Below are 22550 nucleotides of genomic sequence, written 5' to 3'. Positions count from 1 at the left end.
TCCGTCTGCCGATGCAGGGGAACCGGGTTCGCGCCCCGGTCTGGGAGGATCCCACGTGCCGCGGAGCGGCTGGGCCCGTGAGCCATGGCCAATGAGCTTGCGCGTCCGGAGCCTGTGCTCCACAACGGAAGAGGCCACAACAGAGGGAGGCCCACATACCCCAAAAAAAAAAAAAAAAAAAAAAAAAAAATTAATGAAAAATAAATAAATAAATAAATTTGGGGTTTGCTTATTATAGCACCCAGCTTGTTAGGCACAGTGCCTCACCTTAACCCCGTGGCCCCCAATCTTTTCGGCACCAGGGACCGGTTTCGTGGAAAACAATTTTTCCACAGACGGGGGAGGGATGGTTCAGGCAGTAATGTGAGAGATGGGGAGCAATGGGGAGCGGCAGCTGCCACTCACTTCCTGCTGTGTGGCCTGATTCCTAACAGGCTGAGGACCACTATGGGTCCGCATCCCGGGGGTTGGGGACCCCCACTTTAACCAGTATGGTCAGTTAATATTGCAAGAAGGTCACTGGCCATTCCTGATGTCCTCTCCACCTCCACAGGCTTCAAAGGCCTTGAGCTTCTATAGAAAGTGTCTGCTACACAGCTTGTTTACTCTCTTTATCTACTAGCCAGTGTCAATGCTTCTCTTCTTATGGAAATGTCTTCCTTTCCCAGATAGACAATATCATAGGTATTGATTTCAGGGTACAAGAAATGTGACTTTCTTTATTCAATTCCTTTCTTGAGTTTCCATGCTTCTGACATAGCAGAAAAGGAATTCTAGTTAATTGGGGGTTTTCCTAATTTCTTTTGGAGTTCCATCTAAGTTTTAGGTTGTGGGGATGGGCATCTGGTCTTCAATATCATCATTGGATGCAGGCATTCTAGTTTCTGTTTGGGATTTCATTGTCAGTTAACTGGGGATTTTTCACTGATTCTTGACTGTAGGGCTTCCCTCCATTGGTCCAAGACTCAGCATTTTCATGCTGCTTATAGGTATGTGAGGATAAAGATGCTTATTTGAGAGTCCAGGGTGTATAGAAACTTGTTTGTGGGTCAGTCGGTAGAAGAAGGTACTAAGGACAAAAAAAATAAAAAAATCAGTTAATATTTTAATATTTCAAAAGTATAATTCCACAAGAAGAGAGCCCCTTGAGGGCAGGAATTGTATCTTGACCATATTCTGGTACCCTGTCCAGCAAATCAAGTTGACCTCATTAAATATTCCGGCTGCCATTAACTAATAAAGAACAGTCAATGGGCCATAGAAACAGAGGAAGAAAAGATTTCCAGTCTTTTTGGAAACAGTAGCTTCAAGCATCGGAAAGCACTGTTATGTGTTGGACGTGGGCACCTCCTCCCAAATTCATATGTGGAAGCCCCAACCCCCAGGACCTCAAAATGTGACTATATTTGGAGATAGGGTCTTTAAAGAGGTGACTAAAAGTTAAAATGAGGTTACTAAGGTGGGCACCAATCCAATATAACTCGTGTTCTTAAAGAAGAGATTAGATTACAGACACACACAAAGGGAAGACCATGTGAAGACATATAAAGTTCCTTTTGTCCTCAACAGTGGCTGCCGAGACCAAAAGAAGGCCGTGCTTTAATTTGACAGTGTAAGACTGAGCTGGATCTTCAGTTCTATACTTAAGGAAGTTTTTTTTTAAAAAGTCATGCTATGGAAGCAACCTAAGTGTCCATCAACAGATGAATGGATAAAGAAGATGTAGCACATATATACAATGGAATATTACTCAGCCATAAAATGAAACGACGTTGAGTTATTTGTAGTCAGGTGGCTGGACCTAGAATCTGTCATACAGAGTGAAGTAAGTCAGAAAGAGAAAAACAAATACCATATGCTAACACATATATATGGAATCCAAAAAAAAAAAAAAAAAAGGTTCTGAAGAACCTAGGGGCAGGACAGGAATAAAGACGCAGAGCTAGAGAATGGACTTGAGGACACGGGAAGGGGGAAGGGTAAGCTGGGACGAAGTAAGAGAGTGACATGGCCATATATACACTACCAAACGTAAAACAGATAGCTAGTGGGAAGCAGCCGCATAGCACAGGGAGATCAGCTCGGTGCTTTGTGACCACCTAGAGGGGTGGAATAGGGAGGGTGGGAAGGAGAGGGACTCAAGAGGGAAGAGATATGGGAACATATGTATATGTATAGCTGATTCACTTTGTTATAAAGCAGAAACTAACATACCATTGTAAAGCAATTATACTCCAATAAAGATGTTAAAAAAAAGTCATGCTATATAAATTTGTTTCTCAATATGCAAAGTTGCACACATTATATTCTGCCTCTAGCCATGTTGGAATAACCAGTACTATTTGTTCCCTTCCTGCCATAAACAATTAGACAACTGGATAAAATATATGATACAATTATTTTCAGATGTTGGACAGCAGGACTATAATCCCTGAGGGAAGGGAAACGAAACAAGGTGAAAGAACCATGAGGGAGCCATAAACAGAAACATTCTCAGCATTCACAATTATCTGGAAGACAATTGAGTTCCACACAGTCAGTGTGAAGAAATCTCACTGACCACTGCCTTGGTTTTCTACGGCTGCTGTAACAAATTACTCTCAATGTAGTGGTTTAAAACAACACAAATTTATTAACTTACAGTTCTGTAGACCAGAAGTCTGACACAGATCTCACTGGGGTAAGACCCAAATGTGGGTATGATGCATTCCTTTCTGGAGGATCTGGGGAAGAATCTGTTTCTTTGCATTTTTTCCCTCCTAGGAACCACCCACTTTTTTTTGACTCATGGCCCCTTTCCTCTGTCTTCAAAGTCAACAACACTGAGCTGCGTCCTTCTCACACTCTGTCTCTCTGGTTCTTTCTTCTGCCTCCCTCTTCAGCTTTTAAAGACCCTTGAGCCCACCTAGATAATCCAGGATAATCTCCCTAATTTAAAGTCATCTGATTAGCAAAACTTAATTCTTAAACCCTATTTCCCCTTTGTCATTTAACTTAATTATTCCCAGGTTCCAGGAATTAGGATGTGGACATTTGGGGAGGCCATTATTTTGCTTATTGCAACCACTGAGGCATTTACTAGAGACCTCAGAACAGTTAGGCCATAGTAGTAGAGATAAATTAGCCCTAAAACAATGGATGTTCTAGATTCGACCTAACAAAGCTTGAAAATAAAAAAAAATTAAGCTAGTCCCTAAGTAAATTAATGCTTGCCAAAATAAACATCAATACTCTAAAGAAAGACAAGAAAAACGAGACACAAAACAATGTGAAATTTAAAATCACATCAAGGGGCTTCGCTGGTGGTGCAGTGGTTAAGAATCTACCTGCCAATGCAGGGGACACGGGTTCAAGCCCTGGTCCGGGAAGATCCCACATGCCGCGAAGCAATGAAGCCCCTGAGCCACAACTACTGAGCCTGCGCTCTAGACCCCTCGAGCCACAACTACGGAAGCCCTCAAGCCACAACCACTGAAGCCTGTGCCTAGAGCCCATGCTCCCCAACAAGAGAAGCCACTGCAGTGAGAAGCCCGCAGACCACAACGAAGAGTAGCCCCCGCTCGCCGCAACTAAAGAAAACCTGCGTGCTGCAGTGAAGACCCAACGCAGCCAAAAATAAATAAGTAAATTTAAAAAAATTTTAAATCAAGTCAAAAGTTACTAAACATTCAAAGAAGCAAGATGGTATGATTCATAATCAGGAGAAAAATTAATCATAAGAAACAGACCCAGAAATGATAGCAATAATGGAATCATCAAACAAAAACTTTAAAATAGCTCATATTAATATGTTTAAGAAATCAAAGGAAAACATGATCATACTGAGGAGAGAAATACAAACTATAAAAAAAGAAATGAATGGAATTTCAATGGAACCAAATGAAGTGAAGAATTCAGTAGACAAGTTTTACAAGAGATTGGACACTATAGAAAAAAAGATCAGTGAACTTGAAGAAGTCGCAAAAGAAACTATCTAGGCTGAAACACAGAGAAGAAAAAGAGTCTGAAAAAAATGAAAAGAGCTTTAGTGACCTGTGGAACAAGATTAAGTGGTCTAACATATATAAAATGGGAGTACCAGAAAAGGGGGGACAGAAATGCTATTTGAAGAAATAATGGCCAAAATTTTCCCAAGTTTAATGAAAACTATAAATGTATAGATTCAAGAGGCTCAATGAATCCCAAGCAGAAAATATACAAATAAAAACACATCACAATACATCATTATCAAGTTACTGAAAACCAGTGATAAAAAAGTTATTAAAAGGAGCCAGAAAAAGAGACATATAACATATACAGAGCAAAGACGAGAATGCTCACAGACTTCTTGTCAGGAACAATGCAAGCTAGAAGACAAGGAAAATGCGTTCTTATAGAGCTGGAAGGGGAAAAAAAAGGTTAAAGTAGAATTCTATATCTAGAAAAAATAATCTTCAAAATGAAAGCAAAACAAGGCTTTTTATCCAGGAGACCTACACCATAAGAAATGTTAAAGGAAACTTTTCAGGCTGAAGGAAAAATGATACCAGTTGGAAGCTTGGCTCTACACAAAGGGAAGAAAACTGAAGTGGTGAATATGTGTATAAATACAAAATAAATGTCTCCCTAATTTAAAATTTTCTTTTAAAAAGAATTGACCATTTAAGGAACATTTAAGGAAAAAAATAATAGCAATGTATTGTGGGGGTTATTATATAGGTAGAAGTAAAATGAATGACAACAATTGTTTAAAGGACCCCAAGGGAGAAATGGAAGTACAGCTATTGTGTGGTTCTTAGGGTACATATTAGTGGTATATTACGATCTGAGAGTAGACTGTGATGATAAAGGTGCTTTTTGTGAACTCTATACTCCATCAAAAAAATAAGGCAAGTAGATATTGATAATAAGCCAGTAGAGAGAAAATAGAATCTAAAAATAATCCAAAAGATAGCATGAAAAGAGGAAAAAAATACAAATAACCAAGTAGAAAATAAAATAGTAAGGTTGGACTTAAATTCAACCATATCACAAATTACATTAAATAAAAATACTTTAATTAAAAGTCAAACTGGATAAGAAAGTAAAACCCAATCGAACATTGCCTACAAGAGATCTAATTTAAATATAAAGGGATGGAAAAAGATATACTATACAAACATTAATAATAAGAAAGCTGAGTGGCTATATTAATATCAGACAAGGTGAACTTCAGGATAAAGAATATAACCAGAGAAAAAGAGGAACAATTCACAATGATAAAGGATCATTCATTAAAAAAAACATAGCAGTTCTACATGTGTATATACCTATTCACAGAGCTTCACATACACAAAGCAAACACTAAAAGAACTGAGAAAAGATTTTACACCTCACAGTTATGAGTGTTTTCAAAACTAAACATTGTGGGTTTTTTTTTCCACAAATGGTGACAGGAAAACTAGATATTCATATGCCAAAAAATGAAGTTGGACGTTATACCATATACAGAAATTAACTCAAAATGGATCAGAAACCTAAACATGAGTCAAAGGTATAAAACTCTTCAAAGAAAACATAAAAAACTTCATGACATTGGATTTGGTGATGATTTTGTGGATATGACACCTAAAGCATAGGTAACAAAAGAAAAAATAGATAAATTGGTCTACATCAAAATTTAAAACTTCTATGCATAAAAGGCCATTATCAACAGAGTGAAAAGCCAACCCAGGAAACAGGATAAAATATTTGTGAATCATATATCTGATAAGGGATTCATATTCAAAATATATAAAGAACTCTAACAACTCAACAATAAAATACCAAATAACTCAACTTAAAAATGAGCAAAGGACTTGAATATATAGACATTTCATCAAAGAAGATATACAAAAAGTCACTAAACACATGAAAAGATGCTCAACATCACTGATCACTACGGAAATGCAAATCAAAACCATAATGAGATACCACTTCACACCCATTAATACGGCCATTATTTTTTTAAAAAAGAAAAACAGAAAATAACAAATACTGGTGAAGAAGTGGAGAAATTGAACCATGGTGCATAGCTAGTGGGAATAGAAAACAGTATAACTGCTAAGGAAAACGGTGTGATGGTTCCTCAAATAATTAAACGTAGATTTACCCCATGATCTAGCAATTCCACTTCTGGGCATATAGCCAAAAGAAGTGAAATCAGGTACTGGAACATGTATATTTGTACACCCATGTTCATAGGAGCATTATTCACAAGAATCAAAAGTGCAAGCAACGTAAGTGTCCGTCAGCAGGTAAATGGATAAACAAAATGTGGTACCATGGAACGCAATGGAGTGTACAATGGAGCATGATCCAGTCTTAAAAAAGAAGGAAATTCAGGCTCATGCCACAACATAAACATTGAAAACATTAAGCGAGGTGAAATAATCCAGTTGCAAAACTACAGATACAGTGTGATTCCACTCATATCAGAGACCTAGAGCAGTCAAATTCATACAAACAGAAAGTAGAATAGTGGATACCAGAGGCCAGGGGGAGGGGAAATGGAGAGCTGGTGTTTAATGTCAACAGAGTTTCAGGATGGGATGATGAGGAAGTTCTGGAGATGCATGGTGCGGACAGTTGCACCATGTGAAAGTACTCAGTGCCACTGAATTGCACACTTTAACATTATTGATATGGTAAATTTTATATGTATATGTTACCACAGTTTTTCTTAAAAAGAGAAGGAGGAGGAGAAGAAGGAAGAAGAGACTGAGGAGAAAGATAAAGGATTTGGGAAGAAAACCTCAGTACATTTTTGACTGAGATGACTGAAGTTCATTTTCTTTTTTCTTTTTTTCCTCAGTGGAGGGAAATTTTGCTATTGTAGTCTGGCCCAGTTCCCCAGTTCTCCTGTAAGACAACTCCCGTGTGCTAGAAATCTGTAGCCAAGTGGGCCTGTGGGTCTGTATGCTGGCATGTGAACTAGTTTTTTCTTACTTCCCAGTTTAATTTAGGGGAAGGCACTTCACCAAAGTGCTTAAACAGGAAGGAGAAATTACCAACACTGTTATTCTCTCTTACAGCAGCCTCAGATTCAGGCTAAAGCTACCATTATCCTTTGCCCTCCGTTCCCTTAAAAATACTTGTTTCCCTACGGATTCCACAGAGGAGGGAAATTTGCCTGGTTCTACAGGTGCAGATGGAGCCACAGGCCGCCGGGCCCTGACAGGCTCTTGTAGTGATAAGGACCCTGTCCTCCAGGGGTCTCCTCTTTGCCCACGGGTGCTCCCTGTGGATTCAGGAGTCAGGCCAGATCCCAGACTTGGATGTGGATTTCCTTTTTTGGGGGGGCCCCGCAGCATGTGGGATCTTAGTTCCCCGACCAGGGATGCAGTCTTAACCACTGGACCACCAGGGAAGTCCCTTTGTAATTCTTTCTTTCTTTTTTTTTTTTGGCCGGGATTTCTTTTCTGAATGATTGAATAAATGCTCAATTTATCCAATAATAGACCCTATGGGTAGTTAATTCAACTTGGTAACAATTCAAATATGACTCCAAAGTAGAGCCTTCACATAGAGCAATAGAACTCTAGCATTGATATAATCATTTTTACAATGGAAATAACAATAATAGTAACAATAACTGATAATAGTACCAGTCGTACCAACACTTGGGATACTTTCATATAACACTTTTCTTATTGACTAATTTAATCACAATAATGCCACGAGGGAGGTTTCATTATTATCCTCATTTCACAGATGCAGAAACTTGGGCACAGAGAGGGGAAGTAACTTTCCCAGTTCCATGCTTGTCCAGAAATTTGTAGTCCTTTTTCCTTTGTTTTTTTCAAGCTTCAGACTATTTATTAATCAGTGTAAACCCCAGCACAATACACCAACATGATTTCGTGCATTTAGAGGGGAAATATTTCCTGGTTAAGTGGAAAATTGTGCAGGTGGCCTCTGGAAGAACTTCATTCTAAGCAGTTTTATAGTGAAACATTTCATTTAGAAGTCTGGACCTTCTTTCTTCAGTTGGCTGTAATCTACATTCACTGAGTAGAACTTGTACTGATCAATGGGACCCAGTTTGTTCCAGGGTTCTGGGTTATTCTTTCCGTTCCAACTGACATCTGGATTGAACAATGCCAGGTGCAAGACATACAGTGCTGCTCCAGTACCTCCCACTCCAGTAAATATGAAGATGGGGATCAAGCTAGGATGCCTCTTGGTCTGAATGATGATCTGGCAAAGCATGGTTGCAACAGAAGCCTCGAGTCCAGACGGAGAGAACAACAAACTTTCAAGGCCTGGGACTAAACAGTCTACTGTATTCCTTTTTCTTGACGACTACTTTCACCATGGGATGTTCCACTGAGAAGCAGACTACTTTGAGGCTAGCTCTGTGTTGTTGTATTATTCAGGTTACTTTGCTAGAAAGCCCGGGAAACCGACTGAAAGTTGCTGAAGCACTATGGGAATTTATCGGTGGTGTGTATCAAGTTTCAGGCACGGCTGTATCCAAGTGACTAAATGGTGGCTCGCATGCTGTCTCGCATGCGCTCTCTCTCTCTCTTTTTCTTTCCCTCTCCCCCCACCATGTCCAAGCGTGTGTGCACCCAGGCACCAGCACGCACACACACACACACACACACACACACACACATTTTCTCCACCTCTAGAGTTGCCTACCTCTCTGCTAACATGGTTAAACTGACTAGCATCAGGCCTACATCGAAAAGTCTAGAGTTTGGGACTTCCCTGGTGGCACAGTGGTTAAGAATCCGCCTGCCAATGCAGGGGACACAGGTTCGAGCCCTGGTCCGGGAAGATCCCACATGCCGCGGAGCAACTAAGCCTGTGTGCCACAGCTACTGAAGCCCGCGTGCCTAGAGCCCATGCTCCACAGCAAGAGAAGCCACAGCATTGAGAAGCCCGCGCACCACAACCAAGAGTAGCCCCCCCCTTGCCACAACTTGAGAAAGCTGGTGCACAGAAACGAAGATAAATAAAGTCTAGCGTTTGGTAAAAAGACAGGGCTTTTCCCTCTAAAGTCCCAGCATGAATCTGGCCTTGAGTCTTGTGGACCTGTCTTGAGTCACCTAATATCCCTAAACCAATCACTGTGGTCAAGTGGAAGGCAACCTTGGCTTGGCCTGACCTGAGCCAATTGTCCATCTTAGTTGGATGGGGAGAGGGTTTGGCTCCACCTAAACTGTGTGAATCAAGACTGAGAAAGGCAAATTGAGATGTCAGTATTCAAAGAAGGAGGGAGTCCATGCAGGACAGACCAAAATAACAGACATTCACTGCTGCTGCCAGTAAAGCAGTCAATGGTAGACACTGGATAATATTTGACCACGAGGTTGAGTGTAGGGAATCTTTATCTTTGGATTGGACGTCCAGGAGCCTGTTTTTTCCCTACAAAGCTTGCTGACCAAAGTCCTTTTAAAGATTCTAACAGTTTTGAATTCATGACTCATGGATCACTCAAGAAACTGAGCCACTGCCATATTTTTACTTCTATTTTGATATTCATTTATTCATTCAACAAATATTAATGCAGCCCTAGCTAGGTGTAAGGATCTTGAAATACAGAGGTGAATCAGTGTCATGGCCCTGGCTTACATTCCAGCGAGGTGCTTAATATCCATTTAATGTAGGTTTGCTTGACTACATAAATCACATGAAGCTTTTGAATATAATGTTGGATTTTCCTATGACACCATGGACAGGATTTCAAATAGTAGCAGGTAGTCAATACATGTTTGCTGATTGATTATATGATGGTAAAGATTCATCCTTGTGTATCATTATTTTTTCTCTATTGTTTATCTGTTCCTAGACCAATCAGATCATGAGTGATGGAAACCAGCTATGTTTCCAAGAACATTGATGTAATGCTATTCCTTACAGGTGGTGGAAATGGAAATTATTTGCTATGGGAACCCCACGTCTACTAATTGTTGGTGTGGTGGAAAACGTGTGTAGGAATGGGAGGTCTTATAACTGTCTTTCTTCCCTTTCTGTATTTTTGCTACCTTTGATCTGGAATTTTAATCTTATTGGGTTAAATTATTTCTGGTGAGGTGTTCAAAGACTTTCAAGTATCTCTGCCTTTTAGAACACTAGCTTCTTTGTTGTGTGTTTTTTCCTAACTATTCCAAATATAGTATAATGACCAGAAAGCAGAAAGAAAAACCATTTTATGTTCTTGAATTTGATATCATATTCACAGCTTCCACTTAGTACCTTTCTAGTTCTTAGGTTCATTTCAATGTCATTTTCGAGGTGCCTGCCAGGATTATAATCATTTCAATCCAGGTTTCTATACATTTAGGGAATAAGTTGGTTCATTTGATTTAAACACAGGACCTTAATATCTGTATTTATACATGGTTCAAAGCTCCTAGTAGAGTTATTGTAGAGCTAGACTACTGTGCATTATTTAATATATTTATTAATTCATTAAGCAAATATTTACTGAACACCTACCATGTGTGAAGGTGGTCAAAAGGTACAAACTTCCAGTTATAAACTAAATAAGTCCTGGGAATGCAACATACTGCACGGTGACTGTAGTTAGTAATACTGTATTGTACATTTGAAAGTTGCTAAGAAAGTAAATAGACGTTAAAAGTTCTCAGCACAGGAAAAAAATTGTAACTGTGTGCAACGGTGAATGTTAACTCGACTTGTTGACTTGTTGTGATGATTATTTTACAGTGTGTATATATATATATATATATATATAAAATCATTACATTGTACACCTGAAACTGATATAATGTTATATGTCAATTAAATCTCAATTTTAAAAAGTATCAACAACAAGGTCCTACTGTATAGCACAGGGAACTATATTCAATACCCTGTGATAAACCATAATGGAAAAGAAAAAAATGAAATGAAATGAAATGAAATAAATAAATAAGTTTGTACTCTCAAGGGCTAGGAAGAGATGTAAACCACAGAATGGGGGAGAGTAGTCAGGGAAGGGCCCTTAGATTGGGGGAGTGTATTAGCTTGGCGGCCATAACACATTGTCACAGAGTGGCTTAAACAACAGAAATGTGTTTTTTCACAGTTCTAGAGGTTAGAAGTCCAAGATCAAGGTGCCAACAGTTTTGGTTTCTTCTGAGGCCTCTCTCCTTGGCTTACAGATGGCCATCTTCTCACTGTGTGTTCACTTGGTCATCTCTGTGTGTCTTTGTCTGTGCTAGTCTCTTATTCTTTTTTTTTTTTTTTTTTTTTTTGTGGTACGCGGGCCTCTCACCGTTGTGGCCTCTCCCGTTGCGGAGCACAGGCTCCGGACGCGCAGGCTCAGCGGCCATGGCTCACGGGCCCAGCCGCTCCGCGGCATGTGAGATCCTCCCAGACCGGGGCACGAACCCGTGTCCCCTGCATCGGCAGGCGGACTCTCAACCACTGCGCCACCAGGGAAGCCCTAGTCTCTTATTCTTATTAGGACACCAGTCATATCGAATTAGAGCCACCCTTACAAACCCCTTTTAACTTAATCACCTCTTTATAAAGGCCTTATCGATGCATATAGTCACATTCTGAGATGCTGAGGGCTAGGGCTTCAATATGAATTCTGGGAGGACACAATTCAGCCCATAATGGGGGTTCAGGGAGGTCCTCTCTGAGGAGGGGAGACATCTGAGCAGAGACCAAATGAGGGAACAAGTCACAGGTGTAGGGTGAGTCATCTGGGGGAAGAGCGCTTCTGGCAGGGGGGCCGTGAGTGCACAGGCTCGAGGCTGGAGGCTGGAATATCAAGGAGGCCATGGTGACCAGAGCCCGTGAGGGAGGGCAAGGGTGCCACAGGTTCAAGCAGAGGCCAGCCATGAGGAAACCTGGAGGCATGGTGAAGACTGAATTTTCTTCCAAATGTCATGGGAAGTCAGGGGAGTGTTTTGAGCAAGGCAGGGACATAATTTCACATATGTTTGTAAAGGATTATTTTTAAATTTGCAACAGATTTTCTGTAGACTCCCAAGAATTCACTTGGAAAGATCATACTGATCGTGAAACCCAGAAAAGTTGAGATGCAGACCTCAGCGGTTACTCTCCACTGATTTCCTAGGAATTCCTTCCCTCAAAGATTAAGGTATCACCTAAGAACTCTTTGGAATACTGGATTACTGCTGAGGTTTCTCCTGCCACATGCAATGATGCTGAGTTTCTGACAAGAGAAATATCTGGCTCAATTTGCATATATGGAAAAATACCCTTTTCTTGAAGAAAAACTTTGGTTCTGATGATGGAGTCTGTAGTAATTTATTTATAAGGAGTGATGTTAAATTGACATCACTTGGGACAACTGGAGTCGGGGCAAAACTCTGAGGTGTCTTTTCCATCTTTGACAAATGTCATCTCTAGAATAGATGAAGTAACAAGAGAGAATACCAATTACTTTGGAAGTCTTGAGCAACCTGTTGTCAAAAAATAAGGGATCTCCACAAAGCAAGTCACATACCTAGACCCCATTCTGAAATAACCAGAGACTGGGCATTCTAAAGCCCCATGTACGGGAAGCCTGCACGACACTGGATTATAACCCAAACCATCAAGACATTTTAAGTCACTTAAAATGGCCATATCCATCCGTACAGGGTATTTATGTTGTACTCAGATTCATGCACGATACGCAGTAGAAAACATATTTGTTGGATAGATTGGTAGTCATTTTCATGGGAACTTGTGAACATGAGCCATCAACTTTTCCCTCTTGAGTCTCCATTAAACTTTGTTACTGAGGGCTGCCTTCTGGAATCTGTAAAATACTTCCTCATATAGAAGAGTATAACGATTTGAGACACACACACACACACACACACACACACACACACACACACACACAGAAACTTTCAACTGTAATTTCCTGGTTAGAGATAGTAGAATTTTAGGTGAGATCAGTTAGATTTCAAAAATAACAATAGGTCACTTTTTCAGTCTCCTTTTGGAAACACGCTCTCTGTTTTATGAATGGCGAGATGGTAAATAGAAAACAAATTTATCTAGTATTTGCCATGGAAATCGTTTAGAGATAACTGGAAACAACTTCAATATGAATATGAAAGCTTCCCTCACCCCCAAAGGGAGAGAAAATGGACTAACCTACTCTGGCCAAATAATTAGAATTATATATGTGTGAATTTCCATATCTAAATCCAAACATTCCTTGTTTAGAACATTCCTCTAAAGATTGTCTTCAGGCACCTGAAGACCCGAAATGGCCCAGGATCACAATACATTTTCACAGAGTCTTGGTAATGAAGGATAGAATTCAAGGCATTAGCCAGAATATCTCAGTCACGTTCTCCAGCATCTTGAAGCTATCCTCGAAGGCTGCATTAAAAGGATAGCACAGCGGTAAAGTAATGTCTCATTTGCTTCAATAACCAAAGTTGGAGATTATTTATGATAACACAGTCATCAGAAGAATGTGTTCCTGTGCATTCTGAAGACATGAAGCCTCACTTTGAGTCTTACTATTAAGTCCTTGCTGTGAAGGGGTGGTAAGTGTGATTAAGCTATTAGATTAGCAAGGTTCTACTGCATTTTCGCTTTAAGCCAGAGTGCTTTCACAGCTGAGCTGTAATGCTCTGAAAATGCCTGCATAACAAGATCCAGACGTGGAGTTGAATCCCAAATGGTAAACGGCCAACGGCATTTATCCACTATTACATTGCCGAAGCCATAAAGAGTCAGCACGTCTGAAAAGACACTGTGCCTAAGTCCCAAAGCATAGAGGAAGCCAGCACAGGAAATAGGTGGCTCTTTCAATAATAACATACCTCTACAGGGTGGGAAGGTAGTTCCATTTTCTAGAGAATACCAGCGTGAACTCCAATCCCTTCTTAGAAGTCAAGTAGAAAGAATGAACCTAAATTATCCTATTGATGACGAAATGTTACATGGACTCCCTGGAGTCCATGCTTGGAAGAAAATTTCAAGGAATCACATTTAGCTTGCTGGCCAAGTGGGACTTGTCACATACTCGAGTAAACACAGGTTTCCTAATAAACTGCCTTTCTGAGAAATCTGAAGTGCTGAAATCCTTGAGTTCAGGAGGACTTAAATATCTCAGGGAGGCAGGAAAATGGATCAAGTTGTAGAACGATAGAGCTAGAAAGAAAACCAAGTGCACCTTACAGCAGATAGCTAAGGGAGTGTGAGGAATTAATTGTAGAAAAGTACCTTGCAGCTGCCAAGTTGAGGCTCTAGCTTGCAAAGTTGCCTGGCCCCGTGAATAGGTTGAATCTTGTACAGACCCTATTTGCCTGGCTTGATAGACTTTCATTTCCCACGAGAGGGATACGTTTGGCAGGTGTGACTCTGGGCCCGTGTCGAGCAAAAAAGGGGAACACAGAACTACAAGACTTGGCCTTGGGCTTGGAGAGGTAGGAAGTGGACATGCACACCTGCAACAAAGGTGACAACATGCTGGTGGGGTTTTAGGGATAGATTTTAATGAAGGTAGGAAGAGTTTAGTGATTGTGACCAAGAACAGAAAGGTAAATTCTTCCTTTGCTTCACTGGTAGCTTATCAGAAGAGTTTAGGGCAGGGCCAGGGGTGCCGAAGCACAATGTGCTGAGTCACGATATCAGGAATGCTGGACCTAGAAAGGTGAATGAAATCTATCAGTGACTATTGACAGCATCCAAAGTCACAGAGGGGGAAGGTATTACTGTTTTCTAGGAGGATGAAAGATGACACTGAATTGGTTACCTTTGCAAACGTTGGTATATAAATATGAAACGAATCCTTTACCCAGGATGGAAAGTAACCATCATTGTCTTAATCATATGTACAAGCTGCGTGCGTGACTCCTTTTGGCCCCAATGGTTCCTCTCTTTCACAGACAAAACATTTTAGTACATTGATGTCTCTTAAATATATTACATAGAAATGATTTTAAATGGGGAAAGTCCAAGAAGAAAAAATAAGATACATTTTATCTTCTAAATGGAATAAGTAAAAATAAGTTTCCGACTGTGTATCTGCTATCACATCACCTAGGAGTGACTGGGTGGATTTTTACTGGGTTGGAGGGCACGTTTGCAACGATGTAACGTGAAATATGGGCCCTCTGGCGAAACTTACTCGGAGTTGGGTCCTGGAGGGCTACTTCAAAGAGAATAACAATCATCACTCAAAGACATGGAACTGGCAGGGTGGGGTGGGGTGTATGCCTGCTAATGACCAAAGAAAAAACACACCATATGTATTATCTTAGGTCAGGTTCTCCCAGAAACAGACTTGGAAATGAAGATTCATGTGCAAGGAATTTTTAAAGGAGTTGCTCCCTGGGGAAAATCAGAGGGGATGGGGTGGGAGTGGGAGGCCAGACAGGCAGGACAGAGAGAACACAAAGAAGCCAAGCCAGGGAGCCATTGCAGGCAAGTCCGAGCCTCAGCCTGACCCTGAGAGGGCCGTGGAGTGTAAGTTACACCTCAGACTTGATCCCAACTCTGGGCAGAGAGCTGGGCTTTCACGTTGGGTACCAGTCAGTCATCGACCAAGGACCCCCCAGGAGAATCTAAATTCCAGTCTTCTGAAGAGAGTCACTGGTGCTGGCCATTGGATGCAAACATAGAAGCCAAGGGTAGGGCATCCAGAAATGGAAAAAGAATTCTGAGGGGATCAGAGAGACACCCAATAGTTCATCACATGTATTAAAACCTGCGTACAGGACAAGGAATAGGTATTTCAGAGGAGTCCAAAATTCTAAAGGCAGACACTTGAAATTGCAGAAGGTGGTTTTCAGTTGAGCTGCTTCTCTCATGGGTGGGCAACCCTTTGCAGCTGGCAGCAGCGGAGGTGTGTATACTTGGTCATACTTTTGAACAATGGCTGGTGATTCCCCTTCGTAGCTGCTGTATAATCTTAGGTGCCTGCTGAGCTCTTCTCCTGCTGCCCTCGTTGTGGTGGCTGCAGGACTGCTCTCGGGGTACGTCTGACCCAAAACACCTAACAAGCCTCTTTTTTATTCAACCTGTGTCTGGAGGAACCCTTTTTTTCTTTCTCTCCAGACTGAGGGAAGGAGAGGCTGAGACAGTTCTCTTTGAGAAGACTACATAGTCAAGGGCTAGATTCTGTGATACAAATACTGGAAGAGTGTCATGAAAATGGAGGTTAATTAGGATTGGAGGAATCATGGAAGGATTCTTGGAGGAGATGGGGCTTCATCTTGGCCTTGTAAATCAGTGTAATTCAGAGAGGTGGAAGACAGAAAGAAGGGCATCCTGGCAGAGGGAAACAAACTGGGTGGAGGCACAGAAGCGAGACCTGATATGAGCTTTAATGGCACAAGCTGAAGACTGGCTTAGCCCAAGTTGAAGACTGGCTTAGCCCAAGTGAAGAATCACGGCACAAAAGGCTAACTGCTGGGGCTTCTCTGGTGGCGCAGCGGTTAAGAATCCGCCTGCCAATGCAGGGGACACGGGTTCGAGCCCTGGTCCGGGAAGATCCCACGTGCCGCAGAGCAACTAAGCCCGTGCGCCACAACTACTGAGCCTGCGTGCCACAACTACTGAAGCCCGTGTTCCTAGAGCCTGTGCTCCGCAACAAGAGAAACCACAATGAGAAGCCTGAGCACCGCAATGAAGAGTAGCCCCCTCTCACCGCAACTAGAGAAAGCCTGAGCACAGCAACGAAGACCCAACACAGCCAAAAATAAATAAATAAAGTTATTTTTTAAAAAAAGGAAAAAAAAGGCCGACTGTTGGTCGCCCTGGGCCTGAAAATTTGGTCATGGTCTTAAGCCGTCTCCCACTCCTGCTTGCTTCCGCTTATTTCTGATTCTCTGCCCAGTTCCCCACTCAGGCTTGCTTTCCATCAAGCTGCGACGTGCGCTGGACCATCCTCCTAATTAATACGTGCCAGGTTCCATGAGCTGACAAGCTTTCAATACAGAGAAACAAATGATACAAGCCAGGATGAAAAGCAGAACAAATAAAGACGGCAGGGGGGGCTTCCTTCGAGTGAACAGCATCAGGGAACAGGCAAATTTCCGAGACTTTTTGGAAAAGGGGAAACCTGATGTGTTAATTAGGCGTCTATGTCAGTAATAAGCCTGCTCAGAGGAAGGTAATGAAAGAAACAAAAGGGGCAGCGGAGGGGGCTGTTCAGGCAGAATGGAAGTTAAAGTGTAAGGAGAGGGCAGAGAGTTTATTACTCTTCTCTGTTATTTTATGTACGTCTGTGGTCTGTTGGCTCCATGAGACAGGACTCAGCCTTCTGTGTTTTGTAAAGCCCCACGAATAAAGAGCTTTGGGTATAAATGACATTGCAGTTTCTGTCCCCGGGACCCAATTCAACAGGAAGTACTGCAGCCTTACCAGCTCCAACTGGTGGCGGATTTGGGCTTTTCTGAGCATATTCGACTCAGAGGAACTGTCTGCTGCTGAGATGGGCCAATGGAAGGGTTCAAAGCAAGAGGAAGCACAGCAGGGCCATGGGGCACCAGAGCAACCACAATGAGGGAAGAGGGCTGTGGAGCCTAAGCCTTCATCCAGCTTCAGTCCACTTGGCCGAGGGCATTTGAACTCAGGCACTGGAATCAGACAGATGTGGTTCTAACCCCAGCTCTGCCCCTTGCTGGCTCTGTGGTCAGATCTTCCAGCTGGTACTACTGAGCCGAGAAAAGGCCGTCTCTGTTCTACACTGCTGCCAGATTCATTTTCCAAAAGTGCAGCTTCAGATATATCTTTCTGCTGTTCAGAACCGGCTCCCAACTACTTAGCCGGGTGGGTCCCTGCAGGCTTTGGGGACTGAGTGAGTTAGTTACTCCTCCTACAACTCACTCTCTTCTTCTGTGAAGTAAGGATAATAGTCACTGCATTGTTGCACTGCTGTAAAAATTAAAGATAATCCTTATAAAGCACTTGGGACATACCAAGTGCTCAGTTAACATTCATTTTCATTATCTGTTAAGGGACTGCTTGAGTGCAAAGCCCAGCTCTCCACTTGCTAGCTCTGTGATCTTGGGCAAATTTCTTAATTTCTCTATGCCTCAGTTTCTTACCTGTAAAACAGAGTTGTTGAGGGGATTAGATGAGTTAATGCCTCTTAAGCATCTTGAGCCGTACTTGGGTGTTCAGTAAGCCTTAGTTTTATATTTTTATGCTATCACTGTCATTAGCAGTGCCATCACCATCATCATTTAGATCTGGGAGAGAAAAGAAGGACATTGGGAACATGCGTATTGAAAACTGTCCCTGAGGTTGCCTGGGGAGGGGAGGAGTGGAAGGAGCGACTGGACACTCTCCACCCTCCTCTCCAGGGATACGGGCAGGCGCCTGGGTCACTGGGACATTTATGATGAGGGAGGGGCTTCCAGATACCGAGGCCTGTGGCCTCTGGCTGTTCTCTCCTGGCCTGTCTGGCTCTAATGCTGGGCCCCCTCCCATCCCAAGCCAATTGGAAATGGGGGGTAAATCTTCCCAAATCAGCCTGTGGTGATCAGGGGGGTTAAGTGGAGAACTCGTGTTCTCTCTGCTGTCATGAGTGTTCCTCAGGGAAAGTTTGTTATGTGGACCAAGGTGGATAGTTATTGCTTCCCTTTCTAAAGGTAATGGGTAACGTTACACCAACTTTGTGTCATGTCCCCGAGGCTGTCAAACATGTCCCCACCCCTTTGCCAAAGGGATGGCTATGCAACCCAAACAGGGTAAATCAAAATCATTATGGGGGTTTGTATGAGAGCTGGGGGTGAGGGTGGGGTAGGGGTGAGTTTCTTTCTCTTGCCCTGAGATCAAGAGAGGTAGGGATCATAGGAACCTAGATATGCCAGGGCATTCTTGCTGCCACATTGGAGAGATTCTATCTGAGAGAAGTCAAGCCAAGTCAAAAGATAAACAGACAAACTCTTCATGTCATTGGTTAAGCCACTTGATACAGCCATGCCTGGAGGCAGTGCCCCCAGACATCCCAGGTACCTGAGCCAATTAATTCCCTAAAACTGATTGAATTGGGGTTCAGTCGCTTGTGCTGACTAATACGGTGCCTTTTTTTGCAACCATGAAAATTTTGCTTCGTATACATGAAACTCATTTCCGTTAAGAATAATCAGATGAAAAAAATAGTTGTTAGGAGTCAGCTAAGAGTGAGGAATAGAAAACTGAGGTACAGCAGAAGGCATAGAAGAAGCACTGAAGCCTTGGGAAAGATCAAGGAAGCTGAGGGGAAGTAAACAAAGGCTGGAGACCAACCAGCTGGCTGAGTTTGAGAGGAGGCAGAGAACAGGGTCACATCTAAGAGGAACAGACAGCACAGGCCAGGCCGTGAGGTTATCATGGACATGGACAAGGTGCTGAATGACCTTGCGTGTGGTGGCACAAACTCGGCAAGTCACTGCTCAGCTAGGCTGAGCTAATTAAATAAAAATTATCCGAATCATCTAAATCACGGAAGTCAGTGTGGGCTTGGATCCACATAGCCTTGGGTTCAGGGCCAGGTTTGGGACATTCAAGTTGAAGTATATTAGGGAAGTTATCGGACATCTCTGAACCTCAGTTTCCATTTCTGTACCACAGGGATAATAACACCTTTCTCATGTAATACGTAATGAGGCTACTATTTTATTCAAGTTATTCCATACCCCTGGGACCACAATAGGACATGAGAGAGAAGCCCCACAAGTCCATGCCAAAAAGCGCCAAACACACTGAATATGTGGATGAAGAATCCAACATAGACGAAAAAACTTTTTAGCATGCCTATTATCTGCAAAAAAGTGTTGATTTACAAGCAAATCATTGTGAAACCATAGGGAAGGCAAATCTGAAAAGTGTCCAGACAGTAAAATATGGAAAATGGAAAAGTATGCAAGAGTCTTTATGAGTACTTTTAAATCTATAAATTATTATTAATGCTATTTTTATTTATTTTCTATTTTCATAGTTTTTTTTAGTGAAAGAAAATGTTTTAAGAAGTTTTAGAAGTCTTTCTTGCCATTAGGCATTACATCCCTTTGTCATATTAGCTGATTCAAGCAAGCTTGACGCAGAGTCGAGGAGGGTGGCATCCATCCTCCCATTTCTGTCCCAGGACAAAGCAGCAGGGTCTGGGGGTGGCTGTGAAGTAGCAGCACAGTTAGTCACTAGAGTAGCAAGGAGATAGGGTTCTCTGGGCTTGTGCTAGTGATGGTTCTCCTCCTGTGTGAGTTAGAGAGAACAGAATCAATAGGAAGGATAGATAGATAGATAGATAGATAGATAGATAGATAGATAGATAGATAGATAGATAGATCTAGATATCTATCTATCTATCTATCTATAATGATAAAAGGAGGTTATCTATCTATCTATCTACCATCAATCTATCTATCCACAGAGTAGGGGGAAGAGAGAGAGAGATTGAGAGGTTGAGAGAAAGAAGAGAGAGAGAGAAACAGACAGACAGACACAGAGAATTTGAAGGAATTGGCTTACATGATTACAAAGACTGGTAAGTCCAAAACCTGCAGGCTGGAGACCCAGGGAAGAGTTGTAGTTTGAGTCCAAAGTCCAAGCCTACTGGCAGAATTCCCTCATCTTCCAGGAGGTCAGTCTTTTTCTTTTTCTATTAAGGCCTTCAACTGAGTGGATATGGAGGGTAATCTGCTTTATTCAAAATGTTCATCTTATCTAAAAATATCTTCACAGAAACATCTAATTTGATGAAATTAACATGAAATTAACCATCATATCTCCTCAAGTGGTTTTTGGACCATTGACTTCCCAAATGAGGTCCTGGGGGTGGGTGGGGAACATGTCTGTGAGACACTACCAGCAAAACACTAACCCTCATGTCCCCGTCTTGAGACTCCCTAAAATAACCAGTGTGAGGGCGATAAATGCCCAGGAGAGCAACTGGGGACTTCAGTCATGGAGAATTGGGCCTTTCTATTAAAATGTCTTTAAATTAAAATATCTAGCTGGGCCTGGGGACATTTAGTAAGTAGATCCTGAAGACTTCCATCTTTATACCCAGTGACCAGAATATGTTGGGACAGGGTACAGGTATTCAGTGATTGTTCGATGAATAAGCCTTCACAAATGTTGGCATAGACAAGTGGCTTATTCATTAGAAGCTGAACTGGAAATAAATGCTATGACTTGTGTTAGTGCAGTGGTCCATGTACAAGACCTTGATAGCAGCCTCCTGCAGTAATAGAAGAAGCCCCGCCTCCGGGTCTCAGCTCTCCCTCTGTCCATGAGCCTTAGGAGAGTGTGCCACCCTCTCTAGGGTTCTCTTTTTTCTCATGATGATCTGTATGGTTTCTTCCAGTTTTCATGTCTACAATTCAGTAAGATTATCCAGATAGTGACCAAACAGCAGGATATGGTGCATGGAATTCATACCAATGAAAGGAGATTCAGAGGAAGATGCCAACTGACCCCTGTTCCACCTTCTCTACTTGATTTCAGAGCAATTGCCTCTTTGAGCAACCAGACAAAGTGAAGGATTCTTTACCATCCTGGGATCTCATTCTCTTTTAATAAACTATTGGTTCTAATGTTTAAAGAGACGTTTTAAAATTACCTAAAATTATAAAATATAAATACATATAAAGAAGAAATTTAAGATCCCATAATCACCGAACCCAGTGATTACCTCTGTCAACTTTTGGTTGGTATCCATCCTTCCAGACATTTTCTATGAACATACATGCAATTTTATGTGTCAAAAATAGAGGCCAGAGAAGCAAGAAGAACTACAATCCTGCAGCCTGTGGAACAAAAACCACATTCACAGAAAGATAGACAAGATGAAAAGGCAGAGGGCGATGTACCACATGGAGGAATAAGATAAAACCCCAGAAAAACAACTAAATGAAGTGGAGATAGGCAACCTTCCATAAAAAGAATTCAGAATCATGATAGTGAAGATGATCCAGGACCTCAGAAAAAGAATGGAGGCAAAGATCGAGAAGATGCAAGAAATGTTTAACAAAGACCTAGAAGAATTAAAGAACAAACAAACAGAGATGAACAATACAATAACTGAAATGAAAACTACACTAGAAGGAATCAATAGTAGAATAACTGAGGCAGAAGAACGGATAAGTGACCTGGAAGACAGAATGGTGGAATTCACTGCTGCAGAACATAATAAAGAAAAAAGAATGAAGAGAAATGAAGACAGCCTAAGAGACCTCTGGGACAACATTAAACACAACAACATTCGCATTATAGGGGTCCTAGAAGGAGAAAAGAGAGAGAAAGGACCAGAGAAAATATCTGAAGAGATTATAGTCGAAAACTTCCCTAATGTGAGATAGTAAATAGCCACCCACGTCCACGAAGCACAGAGAGTCCCATACAGGATAAACCCAAGGAGAAACACGCCAAGACACAGAGTAATCAAATTGGCAGAAATTAAAGACAAAGAAAAATTACTGAAGGCAGCAAGGGAAAAACGAAAAATAACATACAAGGGAACTCCCATAAGGTTAACAGCTGATTTCTCAGCAGAAATTCTACAAGCCAGAAGGGAGTGGCATGATATACTTAAAGTGAAGAAAGGGAAGAACCTACAACCAAGATTACTCTACCCGGCAAGGATCTCATTCAGATTCGATGGAGAAATCAAAAGCTTTACAGAC

General features: G+C 41.7%; 2 protein-coding genes across 4 annotated transcripts in view; one reads left to right on the top strand and one right to left on the bottom strand.

The window, feature by feature from the left end:
• The window catches only part of EFCAB11 (EF-hand calcium binding domain 11), a 251543-nt gene that overhangs the window by 197708 nt on the left and 31285 nt on the right, over window positions 1-22550 (top strand). The window lies entirely within an intron of this gene.
• Window positions 7786-8535, bottom strand: LOC112066780 (cytochrome c oxidase subunit NDUFA4-like). Its single transcript, XM_055088680.1, has one exon. The coding sequence runs from the start codon at window positions 8206-8208 to the stop codon at window positions 7960-7962; it is 249 nt and encodes an 82-aa protein (XP_054944655.1). The 5' UTR covers window positions 8209-8535; the 3' UTR covers window positions 7786-7959.

The sequence above is a fragment of the Physeter macrocephalus genome, chromosome 11 (genome assembly GCF_002837175.3).
Source record: "Physeter macrocephalus isolate SW-GA chromosome 11, ASM283717v5, whole genome shotgun sequence".
Taxonomy (NCBI): Eukaryota; Metazoa; Chordata; class Mammalia; order Artiodactyla; family Physeteridae; genus Physeter; species Physeter macrocephalus.
This window is presented reverse-complemented; position numbering and strand designations above follow the sequence as displayed.